The following is a 27,977-nucleotide window of genomic DNA, read 5'->3' as shown; positions in this document are numbered from 1 at the left end:
TTGTTTATTCTTATCGCTGGGAGCAGTTTCTGTTGGAGCAAGTTTAGTTGGCGCTTCCTCTTGGCGTTTTGTACTCATTCGCATATTTGCTTTCGTTGGGAATTGTTGTCGCCATTTGTGTTTGTGGTTAGCTTGTGTATCTCTCGATCGTCTCTTAAGGGGAGCTTGTGGCATCTCGGTCAGCAGACGTAGAGACTTGCCCGAGAGTGTTGGTCGCGTGCATTGCCCGGCAAAACAAACAAATTAAATACGCATAGTGTCTAAAGAGTTTTATCAAATGTGTTTCTCAGTGTTAGATTTTAAGTAAAAAAAAAACAAATTTAAATAACTTGAAAAATAAAAGAAGAAAATATGCAGATATTAGATAAACCAAAATTTAGCTACACGCTATTGTTGCTATTCGGCCTATGGTCCTGTTGCTCTTGGACGCAAACGCATGCAGCCACTACAGATACCAACAATGATGCCGCAGTCGAGAAAGAAGGTAAGTAGCTGGGATATTTATATGCGCTATTCTTAATGAATTATTTCATGTTTCATATTAGTGCGCTTATACAGAGCAGCGAATACAAATGAGATCACTTTGCCATTTATATTTACATTCTTGTGCATGTCCACTTTCCCCCCTAATTTAATTGCTTTTGAACTGCGATATATGTGCACTCTCTTTTCCAGAACAATCAGCCGTTGATTGCTACTATGTTGTTGTTGTTGTTGTTGTTGTAGCAGCATACAAATTCCCCAAAGAGTTTTTGGGGAGTGTTGCTGGAGTGACAGTCCTTGGCCAAATATAAATCTGAGTCGTTCCGGTTACGTAGACCCGACTGTCGTGGGAACGGATTGCTACTATCGTACCATTTCATGACCGCAACAAAAACAATGCATCCTGTTTATTATGCACTCTTTAGCGCTTGGATAACTATTATGTACATATCGCTCTTGTGCAATATGAATTGAGCTAATTATTATTATTTGCTTTGGCTTATGTACGTTTTTGTTTATCTTTTCGCTAGTTTACCTATATGCTTTTTGTTTATCTCAACGTCTTCAACGCTTGTCCAATATCGATGAGTCTGTGGTCACATCTGCTTTGTGATCTATTTTTTTTGAAATTTTTTTTTTTGAAAATTTCCTTTTTTTCAACAGCTTTTATATACGTGCAAGTACAACTCATAGATATGACGAAGTTATGCCGTCAGCTTTTTCACGCTATTATTCCAACTTCAGACTACTCCACTTATTTGAGAGTGGGGACCTTGGCGCCAAACCGAGGGGAGGAGGGAGTGGCGTTTGATTTTTTATTGCATACAATTTTCGAATGTGAATTTTCTTCATCGACGGGTGGGGGACTACGAATCTTCTATCGCAACTCTTGAAAACAACAACATAAATAACAGTTATTTACAAATCAAAGTAGATCAAACCGGGGTCCACAAACTAAATTCACGAGCACCATTTGTACCATGGGAAGGGTATTCCTTGAATTTGGCGGAGGGCGTACTACTTCTTCTTACAGAACATGCATGTTGTAGTTGTAAGTAAAGCCATTCTAACGGGCCTACCCGAGAAGGACTGAAAAATTACTTTCTTGCATGTCTTCTAGAAGGGCTTTTCCATTTACAACTTACACGAACGCATAAATTTATATTCCTTACCATCATTAAAAGTGAATTTCAATAAACATTTTAAGTTGTAATAGAACATATTTGATATAAACCTTAAGCAAATACTTTAAAGATGTATGATTTTTATAAATTAAAGAAGCCTTTCGGAAGGCCTTTCGGAAGGGCTTTTAACTCATGAAATTATCTACTGTGTCGTAATGGAGATTTTCACTATAATTTGAAATATCCTGCCGTCCACCATGAAGCTAAATGCTTGGCTGACAAAATGTTGCGATTTGAATTTTTAATCTCCCTGGTTGTTTACTATGACATCCCATTCCAGGCCAATCTCGCGAGTAAAAAAAAAATGCAGAGTACAACCATGGACATCGCTGCAGCCACTGAGTCAATAGGAAATTGCGATGAATTTGGTCAAGATGCTCATCTCGAAAAAGAAGAAAGAAGGAGAAGTTCGATCACGTACGCCCTATTAAACCTGCAGTGATGAAATGGCCATTGGAGGTTCTTGAATTTCGTCAAGAAAATTGTCTTGGATGTACATATCTCCTAATTTTTGGGGTTCTCTCAGGATTTTGTTGACTGTTGTCAGCAGGGAGCGAAGTTTTTCGAAAACGTAGCTTCTTAAAACGTACCTAGAATCTACTATGTCTCAAGAAAGATTAAACGCTTTAGCTATCTTATCTATCGAAAACGAGATTGCTACTCAGAATGACTTGCCCAAAACCTTCGAAAAATTGGCTCAGGCCAAAAACTTCTGTAATTAATATCTGAAAATTTTGCTTATATAAAAATTGGAAATTCTTTTATTTCGACCATTTCTGCAATTGATTATCGTATAAGAAAAAGAGACCGAGGTAACATCATATTATCATGTAATGGCGTTTCGTTCCATTTCGCCGCGGGCGTCATTGCTTCTAAAGCCGGCCCTGATTGTACATACGTGAATGCATCAGTTGTTCTTTCCATATTCTGCGGAAAGCGCTACATAAGCAAATTTTGCCAATTTGAACTCATACGAGTAATGAGTATGAGCACTACAATTTAATTGCTATCAATAAAGCGAATCTTTCGTTAAAATTTTAATACACAGAGAGAAAAGCATTGAAGTAGGGATCTTTGGAAATGTGTATGCTGTTACAACCACAATAACTGAAAGTATTATAAGTACAGAAAACAAAAGAGTACCAGCGACTTGTAAATATGAAGCTAACAGCTTTACTAACAATCCGTTCGATAGAATTCTCTCCTTGAATGAAACATTTCTATTAACTTTAAGCATCACACATCAAAGAACAAAATTATTTGCCTTACTAGCTAATAATTAGCTGAACTTGTAAATTTTGAATACAGCAATTTAATTTTTAATTCCAGTTGATCAACTCAAGTCAACTAAGTCGTTGATAACCAGTTGCGACTATTTTTATTGCCGAATTAATAATAAAGTGCGATAATTTATAGCAAGTTGATGTGTTAAGTTTTTTTAAATACAAAAAATTTCAAATGCACTTACTCATTTAGCCAATGTAGGAGCATCTTAAAAGAATGGTCCTCTGTGCTGTGCAATGCGTTGTAGTCTAATAAACTATTTGCTATACTCAAACATACATACACACATACATGACATGCCTCCATGCATTATTAAGCATTACTAAGAATACAACATACATAACATACTTCATGCACTTTTATTTTTATTTTCAGCGAAACGCATCAAAGTCTTCACTGTAGCTACAGAACGTACAGATGGATATTTGCGTTACTTGCGCTCAGCGAAGCGCATTTATGACATAGAGGTTGGTTATAAAAATTGTTTAATTAGAAATATTAATAAATAGATATTAAATAAAAAAATTAAATTAATTCTTAAAAACCCAAACAATGGGACAAATAAAATAAAACGAAACTGGTAGATATGCGTACTAGGTTCCTCGAACGAAACCTGTTTAAAAAATGCAAAAAACAACAAAATCAAAACAAAACTTGCTCTCATTCATAGCTCGCATTAACTTCAACTAGTTTCTCATAAATATAACTTCCGAAATTTATTGCTACAATACTTTATTTGACAACGAACATCAGTAACCATAGTTAATCTCAGCTCTATTATCTAAGCATCGGCCAATTAAAAAGCGCAAAAAAAACGACTAGATAATAACTCTGGCTGTTAAAAGCAAATTTGTATTAGAAATCGCCAGCTTTAATGGCTATAACGAGTTTCCTTAGCATTAAAAAAAAACGACTATCGCAAAATGCACTGAATTTGTTTTGCAAACAAAAAATGTAATTAAAAATTTAAATGAAGATATTAGCAAATTACCATATCACCAGAAATTGGGGGTGCATTAATTGACTTTAGATACACACCAGAGGGGGTGGGAAGGAAGCACACTACTTAAAGACGCACATACACTTTAGATGGGCGAAGTGTTTTTTTTATGTGATTACGGTGGGAAAATACATATATTTTCAAGCAATTAATTAAGCTTTTTTCATCTGCAAATTGTGTTTGCGTAGCATAGTTGGTATTTCGATTTTTATCACTAAATGCCGGACATGAAAAGAGAAGTGTTTTAGCTATTAAGAAAGTGGAACGGAAAATGTACAAAACTTAATAGAACAATGAGTAGCTAAGATGCATACATAGATTAACTAGAATTTATTTATTCTCGAGATTTACGAGAATAGCTACTTGTTAAAAATTGTTAACCATACTTTTCACTCTCCTTCTGCTAGAAGGTATGCTGCAGTAGTTTGTATTTTCTTGGCAGTAAGCCGCTGTCTGTACCGTATTTATGAAATTCATCTATCCGAAAAGTTTCCGTTCTTACTAAAACGATAACAATTTTCATAATTTTTTATACAGAAAAAATTTTAACTATATAAAAATGTGCGCATATTATCGAGCCCTAACCGCCAAAATAACGTAAGCGACATTTTTTTTCAACATTATCTTTTTGATGCAGAAATGTAATTGAATGCTCTAGAAATATTTATGCATCAAACATTAGCTCAAAAAGTATATTTTATCCAATGGAAGAATAACCAGAATTTTTAAATATAAATTATGTTATCTGGCTAAAAACTATTTTTCTGTTATGTATGTTATTGTTGTAAACTGAATAAAAAATATAACCACATAACCAGATAACCAGCCAAGTGTGATCAACCCAAATGTTTTTTCTTAAGGCGATGATTTTTTTTGCTTTTAGGAATTGAACAGAATAAATTTAACAACTCTCGGTCATTAGAGATTTTTATCTAATTGAAGAATATCGTATTTTTTTGAAAAACAATAGCTTTAGGTTGCCGTTATCTCCCGCGGGGACTTAAAATAAAGAAAAAAAGTTATACTCTGTTGTTTTCATATATTTAACGAACACAAACTTATTAGAAAAAGTAGAAACGATTTTAACTAAAATTTCTTTTTTTTGCTACTTAATTTGAATTAAAACAAGTCCAACAGTGGCAACGATGACATTAAAATTTTAAAGAAGGTTTTAACTGCATTTTGATACATAAAAATACAAAAAAAAATAAATGAATATATATTTTTCTTTTTTAACCGACGAAGTTGGCGTCACAAAAGTGACCTCTCTAAATTTAACCACTAAAATTATTTTTACATACAAAATAAAAATTTCGAGAAACCTATTTTTTCAAGTCGGTATCAGCTAGGTTGTTCGATTGCTCACCTTTTTTCAAAAACTATTGTATTGCATTTATTCTGACTTTTCCGGGTTTTGAGTAGTGCTCTTGCCGCCGTAGCCAAGTGCATGGAGGTGCTTACTGCCACTCAGGAGGTCCATGATCCAATATCTGGGCCCAGCAACATAAAAAAAGTTTTTTTTCCAATAGCGGTCGGCACTCGGCAGATAATAGCAAACCTCCGAGTGTACTCCTGCCAGCCTCAAATAACCTAGGATATAATTATAAAACGATTAGGGGTTTCCCTTAAACTGGAAAAAGCTTTGAAAAGCTCACAAATTTTATTGAGAGGTAAAGATTTGTATGAAAGGAAACAAAAAAAACGGGTTGTTCGATAAAAAAAATCCTGTTTTCGACATCGAGAAATCAATATTTGATATAAACCGCCTATAGATATCCAAAAAACCCAGTGGAAACCGGTTTGGAAACACCGAGTCAATCACGCTAGTATCAGCTCTATGTTCATCTCATCGTAATCATAATTAGGCGTTTACAATTATTTTTACCGATTCGTAAAACTTCAGTGTTGAGAGTTTGAGGATAAGTAGGAAAATGTATACATATGTACACCTCTTAAAGCTTCAACGTAAAACGAAAGACAACATTCTCGAAAAGAATTTTTTAATCATAAAAAAGTTGCGTTCTATTACATGAAAACATTTAAATCTCAGCTGAGAATGTGATCAACTTCGGAATCACAATTTTCTTTTTGTTTAGAAGTTCAGCGGAGAGTTAAAATAGTTGCCATTTTATACATATGTAAGTGACGCATACATTTCTTTAAGGTTTTTGGTGTTTTCTTAGTTAAAAAGTTAAATTTCAAGTACTAATTTTAAGTCAGCAAAATCGCACGTGAGCATTTATAAATTTTAAGTCGATTGCTGGTTAATAAGCATTTCAACCCATCGTTGAATGTATGAAATTAGGAATTAGTTAGCTATTTCCAATTTCATCAGCCAAGATAATAAATATAAATTTTTGTTCTGATTAACCCGAATAATGGTTAATAATGAAGGTTCATCCGATGGAAGAATGTATGACATTTCAAATTATCGATTTAATTTCACCAAGATTTCAAAATTTTCCTTCAGAATTTGAGGAATTTTAGGTATGCAGTTGTATAGCCCATTAAATTTTAGTATAATAAAGTGCAAGTTGCTAAAAAATAGCGTAAATTTTTGTTGAGGGTGCTAGGCATTTTCTTGCCTATAAAAAATTCTCGAGCATACTTTGTATGGAAAGAATGCGTGACATCGTCAACAAAAAAAAAAAAAAACTATAAAAATCAACGGTATTTGGCAGCCACTTGAAACTTGCACTTGTAACGTCCTAAAATTTAAAGGGGCTATAAAGCTGCATACAAACTCTGAAAAAAGTTTGAAATTTTGGTGATTTTTTTTTTAATTTCTATAATTTTAGCACAAAGTTTGAAGTTTTGTTTTAAGTAATGATTTTTGTTAGATAAACATTAAATAGACAAAAGAAAAATGGTCAAAATATATTTTCCTTTGTTTTTATGTGTTAGTTGCGGTTTAAAACTATACCAGATCTCAAGGTAATTTGCACATGCACCCTTGTACGTATGTATGTACATAAGTGCAAAGGCACATCAGCTTCACACACTATTGATTTACATAGTTATCAGTATTTACAGATATCTGCTTGACAGATGTATAAACTGAATACTTGATTTCTTGTAAAAAAATTGCAATTCTTATTTCGCTCCTACATATGTATATATGTACATTTGTATATATCTGTTGTCATAAGCAAAAACCGCCTAAGTCGACTTTAAAGATAATTGAGTTATATATGCTTATCGTATTCTGCAACTAATATTCCATGTGTACGAGAAATCCCCATCTCGCCAGCTGGGTAATTTAAAAAGTTATAGATGAACATATTTTGGTTTCCCAATAATCCAAATGTTTAAAATTGTTTTTCTCGAATTCAGGTTTTTCGACTTAGGCGTTTATTGCTTATGACCACAGATACATATATTCATTACGTGCAAACCAGCACACGATCTACAAAGTGGCGGCACAATACACCGGCTGTGAAAAAACATGTTTCTTTTTGAGACCAGTCTTTTACCGCCACCGCTTGGCCAGCCAATCGACGCAAATACACAAATACTTCAAAAAAAAAAGAACCGTCCAAAATAAACAACATGATATTAAATATTGTCGCTTTGGCACTGAAATTCGCTGAAATTAATAATAGTTTTAACTGTTCGCGTGTGTAACCGCTGCTGGGCGTGACTGGTTGGTTGGCAGGCTGGCTGCTGGCTGCCGGCTGACTTGCACTGCTGTTTGATAGATAGTTCAAATGCTAATCAACAAGTTTTAATGCGTCAACAAACATTTGCATAGATTTTGTTAATTGGCTATCAGCCGAATTGCTTTGTGGCAGNACTGCTGGCTGCTGGCTGCCGGCTGACTTGCACTGCTGTTTGATAGATAGTTCAAATGCTAATCAACAAGTTTTAATGCGTCAACAAATATTTGCATAGATTTTGTTAATTGGCTATCAGCCGAATTGCTTTGTGGCAGAGATTTTCGGTATTCATATTTTTGGAACACGTTTGAGCATTTATGATTTAAATTCTATTCTAATGCAGAAACGTTTTTGGTTTTCTTGTGTGATAATTTTCGATAATTAATCGAACACGCTTTTCATGTGCTTATAATTTATTGCTTGATCGAGATCATGTCGCTCCATACATATGTACATACATACTTAAGTACAAACAAGTAGAAATAGATCATTTGCCGGTTTCATAAAGAAAATCAACGCATTTGTTTGCGGGTATGGAACTATGTAAATATGTAGAACTGGGTCGATTCTTGAAGTAAGTATTTAAGTGTATGAAGTGTATGCAGTGTGAAAATGATAGCATCTACATAATTTCGTACATACATATAGCACATGTACATGTAGGTATATAGTAAGTTTGTATATGCTTCACACTCGTTGCTCATCTGTGTTTTTATATTAAAAATAATGATCCAGCGTAAGCCAACTCAAGCAGCGNAATAATTTCGTACATACATAGTACATGCATATGTATATGTATATAGTAAGTTTGTATATGCTTCACACTCTGTGTTTTTATATTAAAAATAATGATCCAGCGTAAGCCAACTCAAGCAGCGTAACGCTCACAACAGCATCCGGTGCGCTGGAATACATATGAAACATGTGTTCATATTTTTCCTAAATACGATCCAGTACATAAATAGCTATAAACATACATAATATACCAAATATATGTACATGCATATATACTTTGTAGACGTAAGTATATATATATACAAATGGTTTTATATACTCATACATGTTTTCGCTCTTCCGTACATTTTATTGCAGTTTATTTTAACCGCCAACAATTATTCTGAGNGCATATATACTTTGTAGATATGTATGTATGTATGTATATTTATATACAAATGGTTTTATATACTACATGTACATGTTTTTGCTTTTCCGTACATTTTATTGCAGTTTATTTTAACCGCCAACAATTATTCTGAGGCACTCTAATCACATTTCGTGATTCGTGATTTCTCGTTGTATTAGAGACATTCATAGGAGCAAATATAAAAAAATGAAGACATTTATATATTTGTATGTACATACATTTTTCAAACTGTCGCTGCGAATTTCATTAACTTTAGTCCATTGATATTTTTGGTCACGTAGTCCAGTCAATTTCTGTATTTGATGTATGATTAAACGATTCAGCGAACTCATTCAGTCAATCAGAATATCCTTATCCTTTTGAGTAGTTGGGGTAGTTGTTGTTGTTGAGAATACCTTGAGCCCATTCGGCAAAATGGTGCTATCCATTGCCTGAAAATACGCCGGATTAATCAGAAAGTTTTGTTTTGATTTCTTTGGCAAAAAAAAACCAAATAAAACATTTTCGCTGATTTTTTTCAGGTCAATAACTTTTCAAGTATTTTAGAATAGGGAATAAACCATTTGTTTAGAAAGTATAGTATAAAAACTGAGACGCGACATTTTTAGCAAGCTTTGGCTATTTTTCTTTAGTTTATTCAATGTTTATTATTACGAAAGCACTATAGCTGATTTCTTAACAAACATCAATTAAATCCAAATTTCAGACATTGTGAAAAAATTATGAAAATTTTGCAAAATTTTACCAAAATTTCTAACTTTTTAATCAGCATCTTTAGAAAAAATGTTGGTATCCCGTTTGTAGCCCATTGAATTTTAGTAAAATAAAGTGCAAATTTGAAGTAGCTAAGACTTACACCGTTGATTTTTAGCCATTTTTTTGTTGATGGTTTTCCGCATTTTTTTCTATACAAAATATGTTCGACAATTTTTTTATTTGGTTCACTGTAGCTGACGTGAAATAAGTAGTGAGTTTTAAGCAGCTTTGGATATTAAATGAATTTAATTAAAATTAAATATGGCGCATAATTTCAATATGTAACCCAGATATACGATGAATTCGCCTATTTTTTAAAGACTACCCGGGCAATTCTGGCTTACTTCCAAGTTTTTTTTTAAGACAATTGAAAAACCGTCGTCAAAGTAGTTTAAAAGATTTTGTTTATTCTGGCACGGAAGTCTGATGAAAAATCTCCCTTGCCAGCTTTCATGGTAGAAAGCTGTTCTGACAGAAAGCACTTGAGCATATTCCAAATCAGTGATGCTCAGAACAGCGCCCGCGGGCGAGACTCTTTAAAGCTCTCTGTAGATTTTGTACGAGCTCTTTCTGAGTATCACTGTTCCATATGGACATGTTATCAGTTTGATCGCGCTGTTCTAACAGTCGCAATGACCGAGTGAACAAAGCACCGGCGTGGCCTTCGGGTGGATTTTATTGTTTAAGAACGAAAAATATAAATTTTTAGATTTAATTGTTTTAGAAAGAAAATTATATATTAATTTAATTAATTAAATGTTAAATGTTTTGAACTTTTAGGGCCGTTTTATAGAGTAGGTTCTAAAATTCATCTGCCCTTTTAAACACAAATTTTGTACTGAAAAAATCGGCTTGAAGGGCAGGTAAATCTGAAACCTACTTGAAAAAACGCAAGAATTATAACCTAGGGTTGAGTTGCATTGACTGTTACCAGCGAAGTGAAATATATGGGACTGATCTTACATACCAAATTTCTATGCCTTAAAGCACGTGGACACAGCCATACCCAGATCCACGAAAGCACTAATGCTGTCCAAACGTTTAGCTGGAAAATCCTGGCGATGCAGCCCAAGAATTCTTAGATTGATCGCCAATCCACACAACTTTTTATATGTCTGTATTTTTTATGCCAAAATAGATCTTGCACCAAATTTTTGGTGTTTTGCAGGATCGTTGCTAGTCCTTGCCATATTAGAATTCAGAATTCGGAAGAATGGTGGGCGTGGCAGTGTACCGATTTTTACCATCTCTTAGATTTATGTCTCCCCAGGTAAATCCAAGTTACAAACCAAATTTCATTGAAATCCGATAACATTTAGTGGGCAAAAGTACTCCACGTAACAATTTTTAACAAAATCGATTTTCTCCAAAGTCTCTGAAAATGTTACTAGTTCACAGAACTCTTAAATTATTTATTTTTTAGCGTTTATTGTTAATTAGTTTTGAGTTTATGAAGGATTTTCTTTAGTAAAATTTTGTCGTAAGCGCCTTTTGTTCACAATTTGGCAGCCACTTTGTTTGAAATACGACAAAATGGTTTCAAAATTTCTACAATTAATGACACTTTTTACTCAATATCTTGGAAACTANTTGAAATACGACAAAATGGTATCAAAATTTCTACAATTAATGACACTTTTTACTCAATATCTTGGAAACTAAAGGAGATATACAAAAATGGAGAACACCATTTCTAAGATATTGATTAGTTTAATATGACTGCATCACTAACAAAATTTTTACTAAATTATCGAAAAAATTGTAGTCAGTATCTCGGAAACTAAGGAGATATCTAAAAACTGATAACACCAATCGAACAACCTTATTCAAAATATATAACTGCATCTAGAACTGAAAATCGTCAAAATTGCGCTACGACAATCTTTTACCCAGGCGACAATATGTATGTATGTATGTAATGCTTACACTATCGTGCGTTTGAGCAAAGTTGCATAAATTATTTAGTTAGAAGAAAAATATTTTTACGCCCAAGATAATGTAATGCCCATTATTGGGGTCCGCACGGGCATCGGTGCCCATCCCTAATCTAAAGTAATTAATAAGCCTCCACTTTCATTAAAGCGCTGGTGAGAGTTTGTAGTAGCACTGATTGCCTTTCTTTAAATGGACAATTTTGGTTATCCTACTTTGGAGATACTTTTTCTATCGAGACCATTCGTTGCGATACACTTTTTTGTATTAAAAAACGCACAGTATCGCTAGCATCTTCATAATTAACTTTGTACATATGTACCCTTGTGGTCAGCTGATTAAGACAAGTGACATTTTAACCAGTTTTGGCAATTTTTCATTTGTCTAATGTTTATAATTTTTTTTTTTATATAAAAGTTTAGCACATTACATAACTAGTACCACCTAAATCCACATTTCATACACAATTTATAAAATCTAAAACAAATTTTAACAATTAAATAAAGCTGCGTACCTAAAATTTTTCTAAACATTTTGAATAAACACTTCAAAAATTTTTGGTTGTAATTGTTACAGTTTGTTGAATTATTATAATTTTTGTAAGAAGTTTGAAATGTAGATTTATGTGGTACTGGTTATGTTATGTGCTGGACTTTTATACAAAAAGTTATAAACATTGAATAAGCAAAAGAAAAGTAACCGAAAATAGTCAAAATGTCACTCAACTTAATCAGATGACCACAAGTGTATATTTTCATATGTATGGTCATATGTAGCTCACTTTTCAAAAGAGGTTTCTGATGTCAGATAAGCCACTACCGGTTCACAAGCCGCCTAGCTTTGCCGGCTTACGCTTATCAGCAAGTTGAAAGCTTCATATTCATAATATTCAAGAAATTTCTGCTTCTGTGTGCGTCATGTACTACTGCATGCAAGACAAAAAACAATAGCCAATTGCAAGTTTGTCACCATTGTTTAGAATTAGACAAGAAATGCTGTCGCATGTAAAATTAAAAATTCGCTGATAAGACAATAAATTTAGTTCAAAAGCGGCGACAATGGGGTCATCTGAAACCGCTTAGTTGCCTCATTTTTTTTAAATGGACTTATATAAACTTGAAAATAGTTACTGAAAATATTTATTTAAACTTGGTCTAATAAAATATCATAAAGCAGTTCATGTATTCGATTTTTATAAATTTTGTCTGCAAAGCTCAGAGCTTTATGGTGTTTTCGTTCTACCAAAATGTCGCCTTTTGATTGCCCCTTTCTCTTTTCGTGCTCGATTTTAAAATAAAGGCAAACGGTGCTAAAATTTTGCGTTCATTTCTTAAAAAGCCAAAATGACATCTTCTCTGTCCTTTGAAGTTTCGCTCGGGGAGAAGGTTGCCCTGAAAATCGGATGCTTTCTTAAATCGACAATATTATGAAGTACTTGAGCAGGACAAAGACAAGAGGAAAAACCACGCCCTTTTACAGGGTTGAGTGTAACATCAAAACAAATTTTGCACCGTGGACGGGCAAAACTTTTTGGGAGAAACGAAACCACCATTAGAATCTGCATGAACTGTGTTGAGTAGGAAATGGTATTTACCCTCCCATGTAACTGACCTAAATGAGATGGTCAGCGATGAATTAAGATGCCAACAAAACACCAAAAGTTTCAATGAACGTCAATTAACCCTCTGTGGTCCAACTGTCTTCTGGATATTTGTAACATAATAAATTCTTTTCTTTTTACACCAAATTTCTTTCTATAGTCATCATCTCAATCAAGAACTGAACAGAAAGGGACGTATTTTCTACCATTAAAATTTTAGATTCCATAAAACGTTAATTTCATTCAATAATCTTGATTATTGTTTTCATAAGTACATACATATATATAACGGTCTCTAAAGTCATTTGCAAAATAAAATGCTATAAACACGCCTCAAGCGTATTTGAATAGTGTTTGTGAAGACGGTATCGGCTTAAATCAATGTTCACAAATTGAACTGGTTGCATAAAAACGCGCCAGGTTGCAAAAACTAAGTTTATTGCACTCCATCAGATATGTACATATCTGAAGTTTATAGCTTTTGAAGAAAAAATAATAGTTGCAATAGTATATGTAGTTGAATACGGTAAGCTGAGTTATTTAATAGAAATGCTGATATAATATAAAATAAGCAGAGTTTTATTAGGTTAAACAACATATGTACATATGTATTTATGTCTGTATATGTATGCATGTATTAGCCTCTTGACCCAAATTGCAAAACGAAAAATTCGCTTATTTTGCTTTGATTTGCTTACAGGTCAATACCCTCGGCATGGATGAGGAGTGGAAAGGTGGCGATATGAATGGCTTGGGTGGCGGTTATAAAATACGTTTGCTGCGTGAAGCTGTCAAGCCATTTAAGGATGAAAAAGATGCAATTATCTTATTCACCGACAGGTATTTACTTTAATAAATTTTTCTTCAATATGTTCACGCACTTAATTTTGCATTACTCTCCCAACTTCTCCTACCATCCGTAGCTACGATGTCGTCTTCACTGCCGACCTTAAGGAAATCTATCAGAAATTCAAAGAATTCGGTGCTAAAGTGCTCTTCTCCGCAGAGAAATTCTGTTGGCCTGATGAAAAATTGGCCTCAAAATATCCACCGGTTTCAGAGGCCAACGCATCGCCCTACCTCAACTCAGGCGCATTCATCGGTTATGCGCCGGAAGTCTATAGCATTTTAAGTGACGCCGCAATAAAGGATGATGACGATGATCAGCGCTACTATACGAAAATATTCCTTGATACGGAAAAGCGCAAAAAGCTGGGCATACAATTGGATACGCAATCACGCTTGTTCCAGAATTTGAATGGCGCGCGTGAAGATGTTAAGCTGAATGTGGATTTGGACTCGAATGAGGGTAAATTGCAGAATATTAATTTCATGACTGAACCGAGCATTATACACGGAAATGGACCCAGCAAGATGGAATTGAATGCATTCGCTAATTATTTAGCGAAAACTTTCAAGGGAGATTGTCTGATATGTCAGGAAAATCGACTGGAATTGGATGTAAGAGTGTGTGGTTATGTGCAGCTTTAGAAGTATTTTTAAATGCAAATGTTTACAGGAAAATAACCTACCCGTAATTTCGCTAGCGCTCGTAATTGCACAAGCAGTGCCTTTCTTCGATATGTTTTTGCAGAAAATCGAAGACCTCAACTATCCTAAGGAGAAATTGCATTTATATATTTACAGTAACGTGAGTATAAGCTGCAATGTTTACAATGTTTATTTTCAGTATATGTAAAAATAATGCCTGCCAATAACAGCAAAAATTCCACGATGATATGGCGAAATCGTTCCTGAAGCGGCTGGAGCATGAATATCGCAGCGCAAAGATTGTGCTGTCCAACGATGAATTGAATGAGCAGCGTGGTCGCGAGCTAGCACTGTAAGATTTAATATACAGCGAAACCTCGATATAACGAACCTTGATAAAACGGAAAACTTTAATATACAAAATTTTTGCTGGGTCTCCTGAAAAAAAACCTCATTGTTGCAAAATTTTCCATAAATATTATAAAGAAATTTTAAACATGAATACCTTCGAAATATATTGACGGTTAAAGTCCCATTGGCAAAGGCGTCTATATTACGAAATGTCTACTCAATAGCCTCTATATAACGCAATGTCGATTCAATAGCCTCTACATAGCGAATTCTGAACATGTTGACGGTTAGAGTCACCTTACAAAATTCCTAAATTCTAAATTTTTCGTTGGTTACTCAATAAACCATAGATATAATGAATCGTTTGTCCAACCCTTTCAACTTCGCTATACCGAGGTTTCACTGTACAATGTATGCTTTCACTTTTTACTAATTTCTATTCTTTTACTACACAGACAACAAGCCAAACAAAAACAGTGCGATTATATATTCTTTGTGGATGCTGCTGTGCAAGTGGATGATCCACAAATGCTGCGCGAATTATTAATAATGAATAGGTGCCTACTTTTGATTTAGATAATTGCCTATTTAGTTAAATAAGCTAATATTATTTTATTTCATGTCAGACAATTCGTTGCGCCAGTGGTGAGCAAGTACGATGAATTATGGAGCAATTTTTGGGGTGCACTCTCTGATGGTGGCTACTATGCGCGCTCACATGATTACGTGGACATTGTGAAGGGCTCATTTACGTGAGTAAAATGTTTGTCTGTTTATTAAAATTTGTTTTAGAAAAAAATGCATAACCCATGCAACAAACTCCTACGTACATACATATGTACATTTCGAGGGCTTATATTCAATACCCTCTATCTGCAATTTCGATGAAAATGAGTTTTTGATGGTAACGTGAGCTCCGATTAATCTTTGAGCCATGACAATAATGTCAAACTTAAAATATAGCTTTAATGGTATTATATTCTCATTTTGATAATTCCACTTTCTGCAATAATATTTTGTTATAAGAGCAAAATCCTCTATCTACACAATTTTGCTGGAAAATTGTTTTTATTAACCTTTCTTGTGGCAGGTAAGTTACATGTGCCTATGTATGTATGTATGTATATGTTACCCGTAAAATCCGATCTTAGGTCAAACTAGTTTAACACAACAAAAAAATCTTCCATATCCCGTCAAACAAAAAGTCATTAAACTCTATTACTCCATTCTATATCAAGGGCCACCAAGAGTGGAAAACTGCTATTATTATTCCTATTGCCAAACTAAATAGAAATAATTCGTTAGTTTTTAACTACAGACCCATTTCCCTCCTCGCCTGCATATCTAAAGTATTACGCTGTAAAATATGGTGATTGAATATCAGCCCTCGATTTGATATTTTATTTTAGTACTCTTATTTTTCTTAAATATGCTACATAACTGAGTATGAAAAATTGTATAGGCTTATAAAAATGTAAATACTCCTAACTTAATCGAAAGCAATCGAGAAATCTGTCTTAAAGCTGCGCCGATCTATCGAGTACATATTATCGGCGGTGCATTCATAGAGCCCGGCATCCATTTGTGTGGCTGGATCGATTTCGATTTTCGATTTCACTCTATCATCACCAATGCGCCACTCGTGCACCTGCAAGAACAACATAAAACCAAAACAATACTAAATTTAAGTTATTGAAACGGCGTATATGCAATTATACTCACATGCATGTAGAGATGTTGAAAAATCTCCGTGCCATCCTTATACCAAGTGATGTGTGGACGCGGATTACCTTTAGCCACACAAAGAAAAGCGATTTTATGACCCAAAACGTATTCATAATCGAAATGTGAGGCTTGTAGAATTTTAGCGCCCTGCAAAGAGAGGATGTAGCTATCAAAATTCGTTGTTTTCGTATGATTAGCAGCAGAGCGTGGCCTTGCATGTTGCCTTTCACTCATAACAATATGCAAGTTTTTATTACATTACAAAATTAAATTGAAATATTAAAATTTTCTAATTGCATCCACAGAAAAGTGAATAAAAGATTTAAAATCACTTCAGCCAGCACTTACATTGTTATTATTGTAATACTGATCCGATTCAGGATCACGGTATTTGCCTGTTATGGGTAAACCAATTTGTACCTGCGAAAGATAGACAATATTTTTATTAAACACTAAATATTTTCATTTTTTTTTAACTCATACTCTCGATTTGGTGCGTCCTCGGCCACGTCCACGTCGGCCATCACACACTTGACAGCTCAACATTAGCACACCCAGACAAATCACGAGCAATTTAACATTCATTATTTTGTAGCAATTGATTAAAAGTGGAAGTGATATTTATATATATATATTTTATATATTTTTTTAATTTCTTCGCACTTGTTTAGCTGAAAATTCTTGAACTACTATCAATACAAAGTATTCAAAGTCCGTGCTAAATTTTCTTGCAAATTTAATTCAATTTTTAATGTTTTGTTTGAATTTCTATACGGCTGGGTGCACGCTTCGGCTCGGCTCGAGTGTGCTAACACTTTAACGCGCTGTACGCTCGCCCGTTTCGATCGCTGCCGCCTTGTAACGCTTTCTGTACGCTCCAACCAAATAAATACGACTAAGCGCATAAAATATTTTGCATTTGCAATGAATTAAGCCTTTCAAGTCTCAACCCAAAAAAACAAAAAAAAAGAAGAAAAAATAATGTGAATGATGCGCTAGCTGCTGCATGTGACCGAGAGATGATGGTAGGGTCTCGTAATGCTGCGCAGCATGTTGCTGCTTAAATTTACAAACAATTTAGTAGGGGTGTAGTGTAATTTTTTTTTTTGTCTACACTTTTGCACCTATCTACATTTGCAGCTGGATTTCGCGTTTCATACTCTTGTCCATGCTATCCATGTGCATGTGGGGTGCTTATAGAATATTCTCAATATTTCTATGCAAGCTTTGCAGATAAAATAACAAGTGCCAACTATCCGCTTTTAAGTTTAGTTGTACGGGTAATTTTCAATTTTCAAATGTTTATTTTTTTTTTTAATTCGGTTTCAAGTACTTTGCAGCACAGTGTGTTGCATATTAATTTAAGCAATTTCAGGTACTAAAAATAGTTTGAAATGATAGCTATGGCCTGACGTAAGGGAACCTGTGTATATTTGGGCGTTAAGACTCAAGATTGCCTCAAAATGAGTGGCAAACACTACTTAGCTTGTAATACCACAGTGAAACTGTCATTTTGGAGAAATAGTCATCCCAACTCAACCTCAAAAGCTTTTGTATACTTAAAAGTTTCTTTTTATGACTTAACCAATTTTTTAAATATATTCCGGAGTCGTTTTCGAAGAAGCGTGAAAAATGGTAAAAATAAATTTGAGCGAAACCCCTGGTTCGGAGATATGGGAGGAAATTTCATGAAGTTGTTTTTTTTTTAACAATTTTAAGCCATTCACTTTCTCACAAGAGTTGTTGTTGCCTATTTTTTGAAAATACTGAACAAATTAATTTTGGAGGGTTAAAATGCTTAAACGAACTTTTTGGCAAAAGCCCTTCAGTTTGTGCCACTCCAAACAAAAAAGAAAGGTGAAAGTAATGCAGAATGACTCTCAGAATAGACTTCCGGAAGGGATTTTAGCTACTGATATTATCTACTGGGTAGTAAAAGTGCTCGTGATTAACTTAGTTGATTTCCAACTAATTTTTTTTCGAATGATTTGTGGCTGTGGTAAGGTACTTAAGTATTAACTATAAAATATCCACAACACCTGTATAGCATAATTTTAGGTGGTCGAATGATTAGTGATTGCATTAGTTCAGGACTTGTTAGAATATTTATAGTTTATTAGGAGTGCCAGTTACTGTCGAAATTCGACCGGTTTTCTAGTTTTTTAAGACTCTTGGAGAGGTTTTCTAACTTTGAAAGTCTTGTAAATTTGTATGATTTTATAAATATCGATAATTCAATGAATTTAAAAAACACTAAAATCCCATAACTCAATAAAATTCGATAACTCAATAAAATTCGATAACTCGGCTAAATTTGATAATTTTCGATAAATTTAGATTTCAATAACTCAAAAATGTATACATCTCGATATAAATCGATAACTCGGATACCAATATAAATTTCGGTAACTCGGTTAAGCTCTATATTTTTCGATAGCTATCGGAAAATTTCGATAAAATTCTTATTTTGATATTTTATTCTTTTCAAGGGTTTTTAACCTTAAATTTTTTTTACTTATTTGTGTAATTTTTAAATTTTTGTACCAATTTCAATTTCTTAATAATATTTTTTTATCCAATTTGCTTCGCTAATTACAAGAATAATTCTACTGTAATTCGTTTTACCCCATAAACTCTTTCACACATTCAAAAAAAAAAAAAAAAAATACACATCCCCTTCACTGCCCTCGCCGACCTAAAGCAGCAATAACAATCCAAGCGGTCAACTGAAAAATCTCTTGAATTAAATAATTGAAGCAATTTGTCGCCAAATGCTCTCTCGTACTGCAAAAAAAATAAAACGAATCTAGGTTTATAGTACACGTAGTTGCTGACAGACGACATAGGAAATCTGCGTAAGACTGTATCCATGGCAAGTTTAAAATAAGCTCAGCTCATTTGTTTGTTGACGATATTGTATATTAAACAAAATTGCGCTGCATATTTAGAATTGCCGCGCTAAAAGTTTGAATCAAAATGTTCCACTATATCAGGCAAATTATTCCATCAAACAAACAAACGTAGAAAATTGTTTAGAATTGTATGCATTTTTATTCGTATGCGCGGAAGATTTTAGTTTTCTAGAAAATTTTCAATTTATACAATAAGTAAATTACTGCTATACTAAAAATTTATCATAACATAATCCGTGCGAAAACCGCGTCTATCGATGGCGTAAATATTATCCGCCTGGCATTCGTAGTAGCCTGTAAATTAGTAGAAATAAAGAGTTTATTCAAAATGAATGAACAATAAGGTGGTAATATAAAATGGTAGACGTACCTGCATCCATTTGTGTGGTCGGATCGATTTCCATTTTAGATTTTATAATATCGGCATCAATGTGGGACTCGTGCACCTGTGCAAGGGTAGCAACAATAAAGAAATATAGTAGGTGAATTCATTAAGTAATAAGTTTTAAGCGAATTATTTCATGCATTAATGACCGTTAGTTCTTCGAATTTTCCTGAACTCACCTGGAAAAATCGATGCTGATACAATTCAGCGCCATCTTTGAACCAAGTGATTGTGGGACGTGGATTGCCTGTTGATGATAAAAATTAAGTTTATTTTAACTTAGCTTGTTCTGCTGATATTATGTATTTTTGGGTGCCCTAAAAAGGCCCTAATCAAAAATGTTATGCGACTGATGAAATTTTTTAATTTAATACCCCATTTTTTAGTATAGATTAATCTTTTATAAAACAGAGTTTCACTTGCCCTGCGCCATGCAAAAGAATGTGATTTTCCGTCCCAGCGTATAGTCCAATTCAAAGTGGGATGATTTTATAATTTTAGCGCCCTAAAAAAATAATTTTATTGAAATATATGTAGTTTGAGTACAAATTGTTGTATTTTACATTTTCATGATCGTAATAATTGACGGCATCCTGTGAGCGATGTTGTATCACAACCGGTTTTTTGCCTGTGTAATTTCTGCGCAGCACGCCGCGTGCGCCAACGGTTCCTGGAAAGAGCGAGAGGAAAAGTGAGAAAAGGGGTCATATAAAAATTAATAATTTATTTATTTTAAATAAAATAAAAATAAAGAACTAATGATGAAATAGTAGGAATGAAGAGCAATGTGTACGGATTTGACATGGAGCGTTAGAGCGTAAAATTATATTTTTTAATCTTTTCATCAAATATCAAATTTTAGATATTAAAATTTGACCAAATAAAATAAGTTTAAAAAATTTGAAAAAATTAAGATGAACATCAAAAAATGTATAAAAAATGTAAAAAAATAAAAAAATAAAAAAATAAGCAATAATTAGCAAATTAAAAAAAAAAACAATAAAAATGAGGCGCATTCTTGTTTTTGTACGAATCGAAAATTTGAAATTTTCGCATAGAAAATGATAGGAAAGTTTCATGATTTTCGACTCCTACGTAAACAATAATACGTCCCAATATACAAAAAATTACATAAAAGTTAAAACTTAGAAATAAAGTAAAAAAACAATAAAAATGTTGAAAAACAAATAAAAGAATAATTAAATAAAAGTAGAAATTTAAAAAGAATATAAATAATATAGCTAAAATTAAAATCAATGTGTTTTTCTGCATAAAGCAATATTTTCTTCTTAATTTTTTAATAAAAATATTCCAGATTTCGTAAAGGGGTAGAACTTTTAAATTATATTTGTACAAAATTAGAGTTGAAACCTAAGAATTTTAAGTTTTTTTTTGTAAATTATTTGGTTTTTTCAAAAGCTTATTTTGAGTTTCAAGAAAATTATTTTAAAAGACTTGTTTCCATTTAAGATTTTTTTTTGAAATCTTGAACTATATATTATTTTGCAACATTAATATTCAAATATTAATATCTTGCATCGCTTTTTTTATTGACAAAATTTCATAAGCTTATGCTTTAATTACAAGAATATTGTTTACAAATTCTTTCGTTCAATAAATTTTCATTCGATTTTTTTTTTGGAAAGCTTAAGCATTAGACCGTATCAGAAAAAAGGTGCGTCGTACACCTTCGACACAAAAGTATTTTTACAAGGCAATTTTTTAGGTTTATTTTCGCCGAACGTAGGGATCGCATTTTGTAAGAAACTTTTTCGATTAATTCAGCAGAACTATTAATAAAATTCTTAAGACGGAAGCTAGGTTCGGATTTTTTTTGAAATCGCCTTAGGAAAATACTTTATCGGACAGGTCTGCAATTCACTGCCGAGTGAATTTGAGTCAAATTTGCTTTGAATTCATATTGGCAGAGGTTGAAATTCACTCGGAAACGAATTGCAGAACCTGCATGTATATTCAGCGACGTACGCCGAACTTTTTTTGCTTGTTTGTCTTTAAGGTGGTACGCTCTAATGTACATATGTATGTATATGTTTTTCCAAAATTAATGATTAGGTATTTTTAGTAGTTTTCTTCCTTTTTAATAATTTTTTTTTGAATGCAAAAAGAAAGTTCTTTAAGAAATTTGCTTTTGTTTAAAAACTTCCACTCGAAATTTTTAAGCTAAAGCTTTTTGGTAATATTTGTTTTTTGCGAAAAATAGAAAAAAATGTTGTTTAGAGCTTTTTCTATTTTTTCTCTTAATTTTTAATTTCAAGAAAATTGATGAATTTTTTTCATCTGAAACATTTTCAACAAAATTTGTTTGAGAAAGTAAAAGCTTTTTACTATAATTTTGTCTGTCTTTTAACTTTTAAATTTTGGGTTACATACTCGTATATTTTTTTAGGTACTTGTTTTTTTTTATATTTAAACAACGCTACTTCGATCTTTTGCTTAAAAAACTCAAGGCATAAGCCAAGGTACATTGAGCAGGTAGTATCAGTAGAGCAGCTGATTTGATTTATTTTCAAATTACTTGGGCTCGAAAATGTCAAATATTTTTAGTTTTTTCTCACAAAAATTCTGAATTGTTAAAATCCATTTGCATGTGAAACCTTTATCCATACAAAACAAGCGATTGAATAGCAGCTTTTGGAACGTTCGCCCAACTCAGCAGCACAACCGCTGATTACAGGCCCTTGTAAAGGATGGATCACTGCTTCGAGAAACAAACAAATTTACTAGGAAAGAAAGTTGCAACAATTTTTATTTTTTCCAATTTAAATTTTTTATTATTTTTGTATTTTACATGGCACCCTTTGATTTAGAAGAAAAAATTCAGAACAGTTGTTGACACTTTCGATACCAGAAGCAACAACAAAATACACGTAAATGTTGTTTTTGCTCTACTGATACTACCTGTTTAATGTGCCTTGGCATAAGCTCAAAAATTACGAGTTTGTCATATGATCTTTTTTGATGTTTATGCCTAAAAACAAATTTCAAGTTTTTTGAACTGCCATCAAACTTTCCTCGCTTCTCTTTAGTAATATTGTAGTTTTTCAAAAATGTCATTTTAGTAAATTATTATTTAATTCTTAGATATTTATCTGTAAATTTCATTCACTTACGTTGCGCTTCGCTGTCGCACAGCAACAACAAATTTATTAAAATCCAACAGACGTAAATAAAACTGCTGCTAAAGGCAATGCGCATCTTTTTAATGATAATATTTTTGAATATTTATAACCAAATACTCTTAGGGTAAAATTATGTTTGTGAAACTTTTATAGTCCGTTTGGCGTTTTGCAATTTTTTTAATTTAATTTTTGTACTTTATTATTTTTTATCCAATTTCGCATTTTTCTTCTAAGCAATATTCAATTTGAATTTCCAATTATGTTTTCAACTTTTTTCATATAAAAATTGCTTTCCTTCAACTAACTATCACTGCACTGTATTTCGTATGTTAGCTCGACGGCATGTTTCTGCAACTACTGACTGACCGCGCGAAATGCATGATCCAACTGTGCGTCGTCGTCTTTATCATCATCACCATAATCCTACTACGTTCGTTCCCTTTACATACATATACATATACGAATGGACATACATACGAGTACACCCACCTATGCTGCTATGCTCTGCTCCCACAATTTCAATTGTCACACTGGCGAATAACCGCTTTAGTGGCATCGAGCATACACTAATTCCTTCAATGGCTACAGGTTGTTTACACTCTGGCGGTAAATTAATAAATTGCCCTCTAGTACAAAAAAAAATAAGAAAATTAGACTCACTCACTTACTCTTTCATACCCGCTGGGGCACCCCCATATCCTTCGTAGTGATGATGACGATTTCGCGTTGGCTCTATGTGTCATTGGCTGCTTTATGAATTTGTTTACTTGCCATTTTGCGAAAAAGTACGCGATTTTTTATTTGTGTCCCCTTGTTTGCGTCCACTCAGATGTATTTGTTCTTTGATTCCTGCATCTACTCAACACATACGGACATATATATAGTATATATGCAGCTGTTTTGTGTATTTTTGCAACATTTAACTTTTTTCCGTTATTTTATTTTTTCTTTGCATCACATTTTTCTCAACACTCACATCATCATCTCCAGCATTGTTCCATATTTAGACACATCTTTATTCTTTTGCATTGCTTGTATACTTTAAAATTATTTATATTCGTTTGTATTCTCTTTTGCATTTCATTTTAGTGGCATGTGGAATGTCCCGTATGTGTCCAGTGTTTATCTGATTAAGAGCAGCGCATTCAAATATATCTCGTATCAGCATCGAGACTATGACCCCGATATGGCAATGTGCGAATCGCTACGCAAAGCTGTAAGTAAAAGCATAAATACAAACTAGTCTGTAACATGATACTTGAGGACAACTGCACTGATGATGCGCGGCGAAACGTGATTAGCAGCGTGTTCATTGGTTTTGCAATCAATTTTTTTTGTTGGCTGTGAATTTTAAAAAGTCATTTATAGAAATATCAAAAATTGACCGTTTCAAGACATGGCATAGTTGGTTGCACAGAATTATTTATTTAGCAAACACCTGCCTGAGGCACGTCAGAAGGCATCTCCATCACGGGGTCTGACTGTGTACAGACAAGTCATAAACGGCATCCACAGGGAGTCTGTCCCAAACTACACCAACTCCCGATCTGTGAATGCCGTTTTAGGAGAACTACAACCAACCCTTGACGAGATAGAACTTCAACTGCTGCGGGAGGACGTAGGCACTAGGGTGGTCCTCAAATAAAAGAAGCAGATTCCTCTATGGAAAGTCAAAAAATTAAAATAATTTTTTTTTTTCCTATTATATCCAAAATCGATACTACCATAGCCGAAGTTATGACACATAAATTTTGGTACCGATTCGGTCGGGTGAAGGCGTGTCGCACAGGGATAAAAGTTCATACCCTATGAAAACGTCTTAACTGACTCCAATTGGAACCAAAAAAAGTCCATAGAGGCATCTGGCCTTTGACCCCTTTGCGGCATGCATTAACCGACTCCAATGGGGAACAAAATTTATATGTGATATCTTCGACTAAATATGTTATTATTAGGGCTGTGCGATTATTCGATTACTCGAGCAAGTTGGTTAATCAATTATTCGGTTAATCAATTACTCGAGTAATCAAGATTTTGATTACTCAAAACGATGATTAATCGAGTTACTTGAAATATGATTACTCAAAAAAATAATTTTGCTCGTTAAAAGAGTTTACTTTGGAAAAAGCTTATTTTCTTTTACATTCTGTATATGAAAAAATTTTTCGTTTTAATTTTTGAAAACAGAAACGTTGTTTTCAAAGTGTCAAGGAACTTTAACTACTTTATANCTAATCGCACAGCCCTAGTTATTATCGATTTTGGATATTAGATGAAAAAATATTAATTTTATTTTTTTGAATCTCTATAGAGGAATCTGTACTTTGATTCCTGTGCGACACGCTTTAACCGTCTCCAATCGGGGCCAAAACTTATATTTGATATCTGCGATTGTGCTATTACCGATTGAGGGGGGGAGACTGAAAAAGTCCTTCATTTGATTTTTAAGGACCACCACAACGCAACATTCCTCTTCATCTGGTCCCACCCGGTCGGGGTGGCACGCTTGCTGGGCCTTCCCTTAATTGAGTTTGACGACAATGATTGAGAGACAAACCGCTCTAGGCAGGGCTAAGTAAGCCGCTACAACAACAACCCGAGGCTGGTGTGATTACTCTATAGCTATCCGGGAACCCTGATGAGAGATTGATTATTTCTTTCGGTATCTACCAAATTGAGTCTTAGTTTAGAAAGAGTTTTAGTCCGAGTTTAAATAGTTGATAGAGCGAGAGATGAGCCAATTCGCTTTTCTAAAAATGTATGAACTGTATCAGCTGTTTAGCTGTTTGAGAAGTGCACATATACAAATAAAAAAGTAACAAAGATATAGCTACAGCATCCAATGTTGCGTATTTCTAGGCGCAAGAATGTTGATAGTTATTACTGTGTTCTGCGTGATGTAAGACAAACTTTTCACAGCAGTCTGTTATGTACGGGTTGCACGAGTTGTCGAATCAAAATGGCAAACTTGCTAATTGCTTGTCACCAGGGTGACAATCCACTTAAACCAACCAAACTGTTATGGGTCTCTCTTAGGTCGACTTGTTAGTTTTTGACAAAAAAAAATCCTTATACTAATATTCATTCCACCATTTATTTTCTTTTAGGGCGTCTTCATGTATGTCACCAATCTACATGTCTACGGTCATTTGGTGAATGCTGATGGCTTTGATACTGCAGTAGCCCGGCCCGATTTTTACACGCTCTTCAGCAATAAATACGACTGGGTACGCAAGTACATACATCCTAACTACTTCAAACATTTGGAACCCAATACGACTGTAGAACAACCATGTCCCGATGTATTTTGGTTCCAAGTAGGTACAGATGCCTTCTGTGATGATTTGGTAGCAATTGTGGAAAATTTCGGCAAATGGTCTGATGGCAGCAATAAAGATAGTCGGCTAGAGGGCGGCTACGAAGCGGTGCCAACACGTGACATACACATGAAACAGGTGGGACTTGATCCACTCTGGTTGAAGTTCCTCGATTTCATTGTGCGACCACTGCAGGAAAAGGCGTTCTTGGGATACTATCATAACGTAAGTGGCAGAGGAGCTGATTGTTCTTAGCTACTCGCATTTGTTATATGAAAAAAGTGTTAAACATTTTGTTTTTTTGTTTATTTACAGCCACCGCGCTCGCTCATGAACTTTGTGGTGCGTTACCGCCCAGACGAACAGCCTTCGCTGCGACCACATCACGACTCCTCGACATACACCATTAATATAGCCTTGAATTCCGTGGATGTGGATTATGAAGGTGGTGGCTGCCGTTTCTTGCGCTACAACTGTCAGGTGGATAAGACACGTAAAGGTTGGATGTTTATGCATCCAGGACGCCTGACACACTACCATGAGGGTTTGTCGGTGACCAATGGTACGCGTTATATTATGATCTCATTCGTGGATCCATAATTGCGGCTTATAGGGAGGGAAGTGTTGAGGAAGCGTGCTCCAGCATGGGTCACTGAGATTTAGAAATTAAGCTTAAACTGCCATGTCCAAAGATTACCTTTAGTCGTTTTGTAATTGCTTACCCTGTAATTACACTCCTAAAAGCTTTCTTAGTTGTCGTCGAATCGAATTGTAAGAGACTACTTAATACTACACTACCAAACATGAACAAAGTCGTATAAAACTAAATACTATATCTATTTACGTACATACAATACATATAAATACAAATTTATACATACGTAAAAATATAGATGCCACTATGAACAAATGTAAACACTATTCGCATGCGAAATTTGCTGAATACTCGTCATCATGAATGAATTTAAATATATTTTACGAAACTGATTATCTCTTTATTTGTATGTATGTATGTAGTTGCTTATTTCTAGACCAAACTATCCCAATGAATTGAAACAGTTATCTAATATGTGTGTGTAATTTTTTATAACAATTTTATATTTACCTTAATAACTAGCTGATGTATGTGTTTGTTAAAAAGTGATTGATTAATAAGCAATAAAGAAAAAAATTGTTTTATGTAAATCTACTCACACTTTTTGTATTGCTTTGGAGTTAAATTAGAGTATATCGTGTTGGAGAGTACCATAACATTTAAATATAGACATTTAAATATTTNAAGAAAAAAATTGTTTTATGTAAATCTACTCACACTTTTTGTATTGCTTTAAAGTTAAATTAGAGTATATCGTGTTGGAGAGTACCATAACATTTAAATATAGACATTTAAATATTATTATCATGGAGAGAACAATATATATTTTTTTTTATTACTTAATAGTGTAAATAATACGTGCAATTATACTTTGACACACGCTGTTGCTCTTAATTACCATAATTAGAAAATTTTTATTACTGCATGATTTCAATGTTGTTGTACATAACAACAGGCGCTATCTTACATTAAGATCAATAGTTTAATGTATAAATTATCGCATGTTATTAGATGTAATGAGA

The 27,977-nt window shown here is 33.7% G+C and overlaps 3 protein-coding genes across 5 annotated transcripts; 1 reads left to right on the top strand and 2 right to left on the bottom strand.

The window, feature by feature from the left end:
* Positions 1–3: 3 nt before the first annotated feature.
* On the top strand, positions 4–27,207 carry Plod (procollagen lysyl hydroxylase). The gene is made up of 11 exons (XM_017617184.1): positions 4–484; positions 3,327–3,418; positions 13,740–13,879; positions 13,963–14,500; positions 14,559–14,690; positions 14,761–14,882; positions 15,337–15,438; positions 15,508–15,633; positions 24,133–24,259; positions 26,151–26,585; positions 26,676–27,207. The coding sequence occupies exons 1-11, from the start codon at positions 352–354 to the stop codon at positions 26,958–26,960; spliced, it is 2,232 nt and encodes a 743-aa protein (XP_017472673.1). The 5' UTR covers positions 4–351; the 3' UTR covers positions 26,961–27,207.
* Positions 16,250–18,780, bottom strand: nkt (noktochor). The gene is made up of 4 exons (XM_017617189.1): positions 17,090–18,780; positions 16,955–17,026; positions 16,604–16,753; positions 16,250–16,529 (listed from the first exon to the last, which is right to left on the bottom strand). Exons 1-4 carry the CDS (start codon positions 17,189–17,191, stop codon positions 16,371–16,373), a joined length of 483 nt encoding a protein of 160 aa, XP_017472678.1. The 5' UTR covers positions 17,192–18,780; the 3' UTR covers positions 16,250–16,370.
* On the bottom strand, positions 19,630–24,048 carry LOC108363733 (immunoglobulin domain-containing protein oig-1). Of its 3 annotated transcripts, none has more exons than XM_017617187.1 (7): positions 23,708–24,048; positions 23,533–23,643; positions 20,467–20,573; positions 20,327–20,408; positions 20,083–20,150; positions 19,889–19,964; positions 19,630–19,812 (listed from the first exon to the last, which is right to left on the bottom strand). In XM_017617187.1, exons 1-7 carry the CDS (start codon positions 23,784–23,786, stop codon positions 19,730–19,732), a joined length of 606 nt encoding a protein of 201 aa, XP_017472676.1. In that variant the 5' UTR covers positions 23,787–24,048; the 3' UTR covers positions 19,630–19,729. The 3 variants fall into 3 exon arrangements, with proteins under 3 accessions (XP_017472676.1, XP_017472675.1, XP_017472677.1); XM_017617186.1 differs by having other exon boundaries at positions 23,533–23,669; positions 23,734–24,048; XM_017617188.1 differs by lacking the exons at positions 23,533–23,643; positions 23,708–24,048 and adding an exon at positions 23,035–23,468.
* Positions 27,208–27,977: the final 770 nt, after the last annotated feature.

The sequence above is a fragment of the Rhagoletis zephyria genome, unplaced genomic scaffold, assembly GCF_001687245.7.
Source record: "Rhagoletis zephyria isolate East Lansing unplaced genomic scaffold, Rhagoletis_zephyria_1.1 Rzeph_scaffold_01354, whole genome shotgun sequence".
NCBI classification, from domain to species: domain Eukaryota; kingdom Metazoa; phylum Arthropoda; class Insecta; order Diptera; family Tephritidae; genus Rhagoletis; species Rhagoletis zephyria.
The sequence above is the reverse complement of the archived record's forward strand: the minus strand, read 5'-3'. Positions and strand labels throughout refer to the sequence as shown.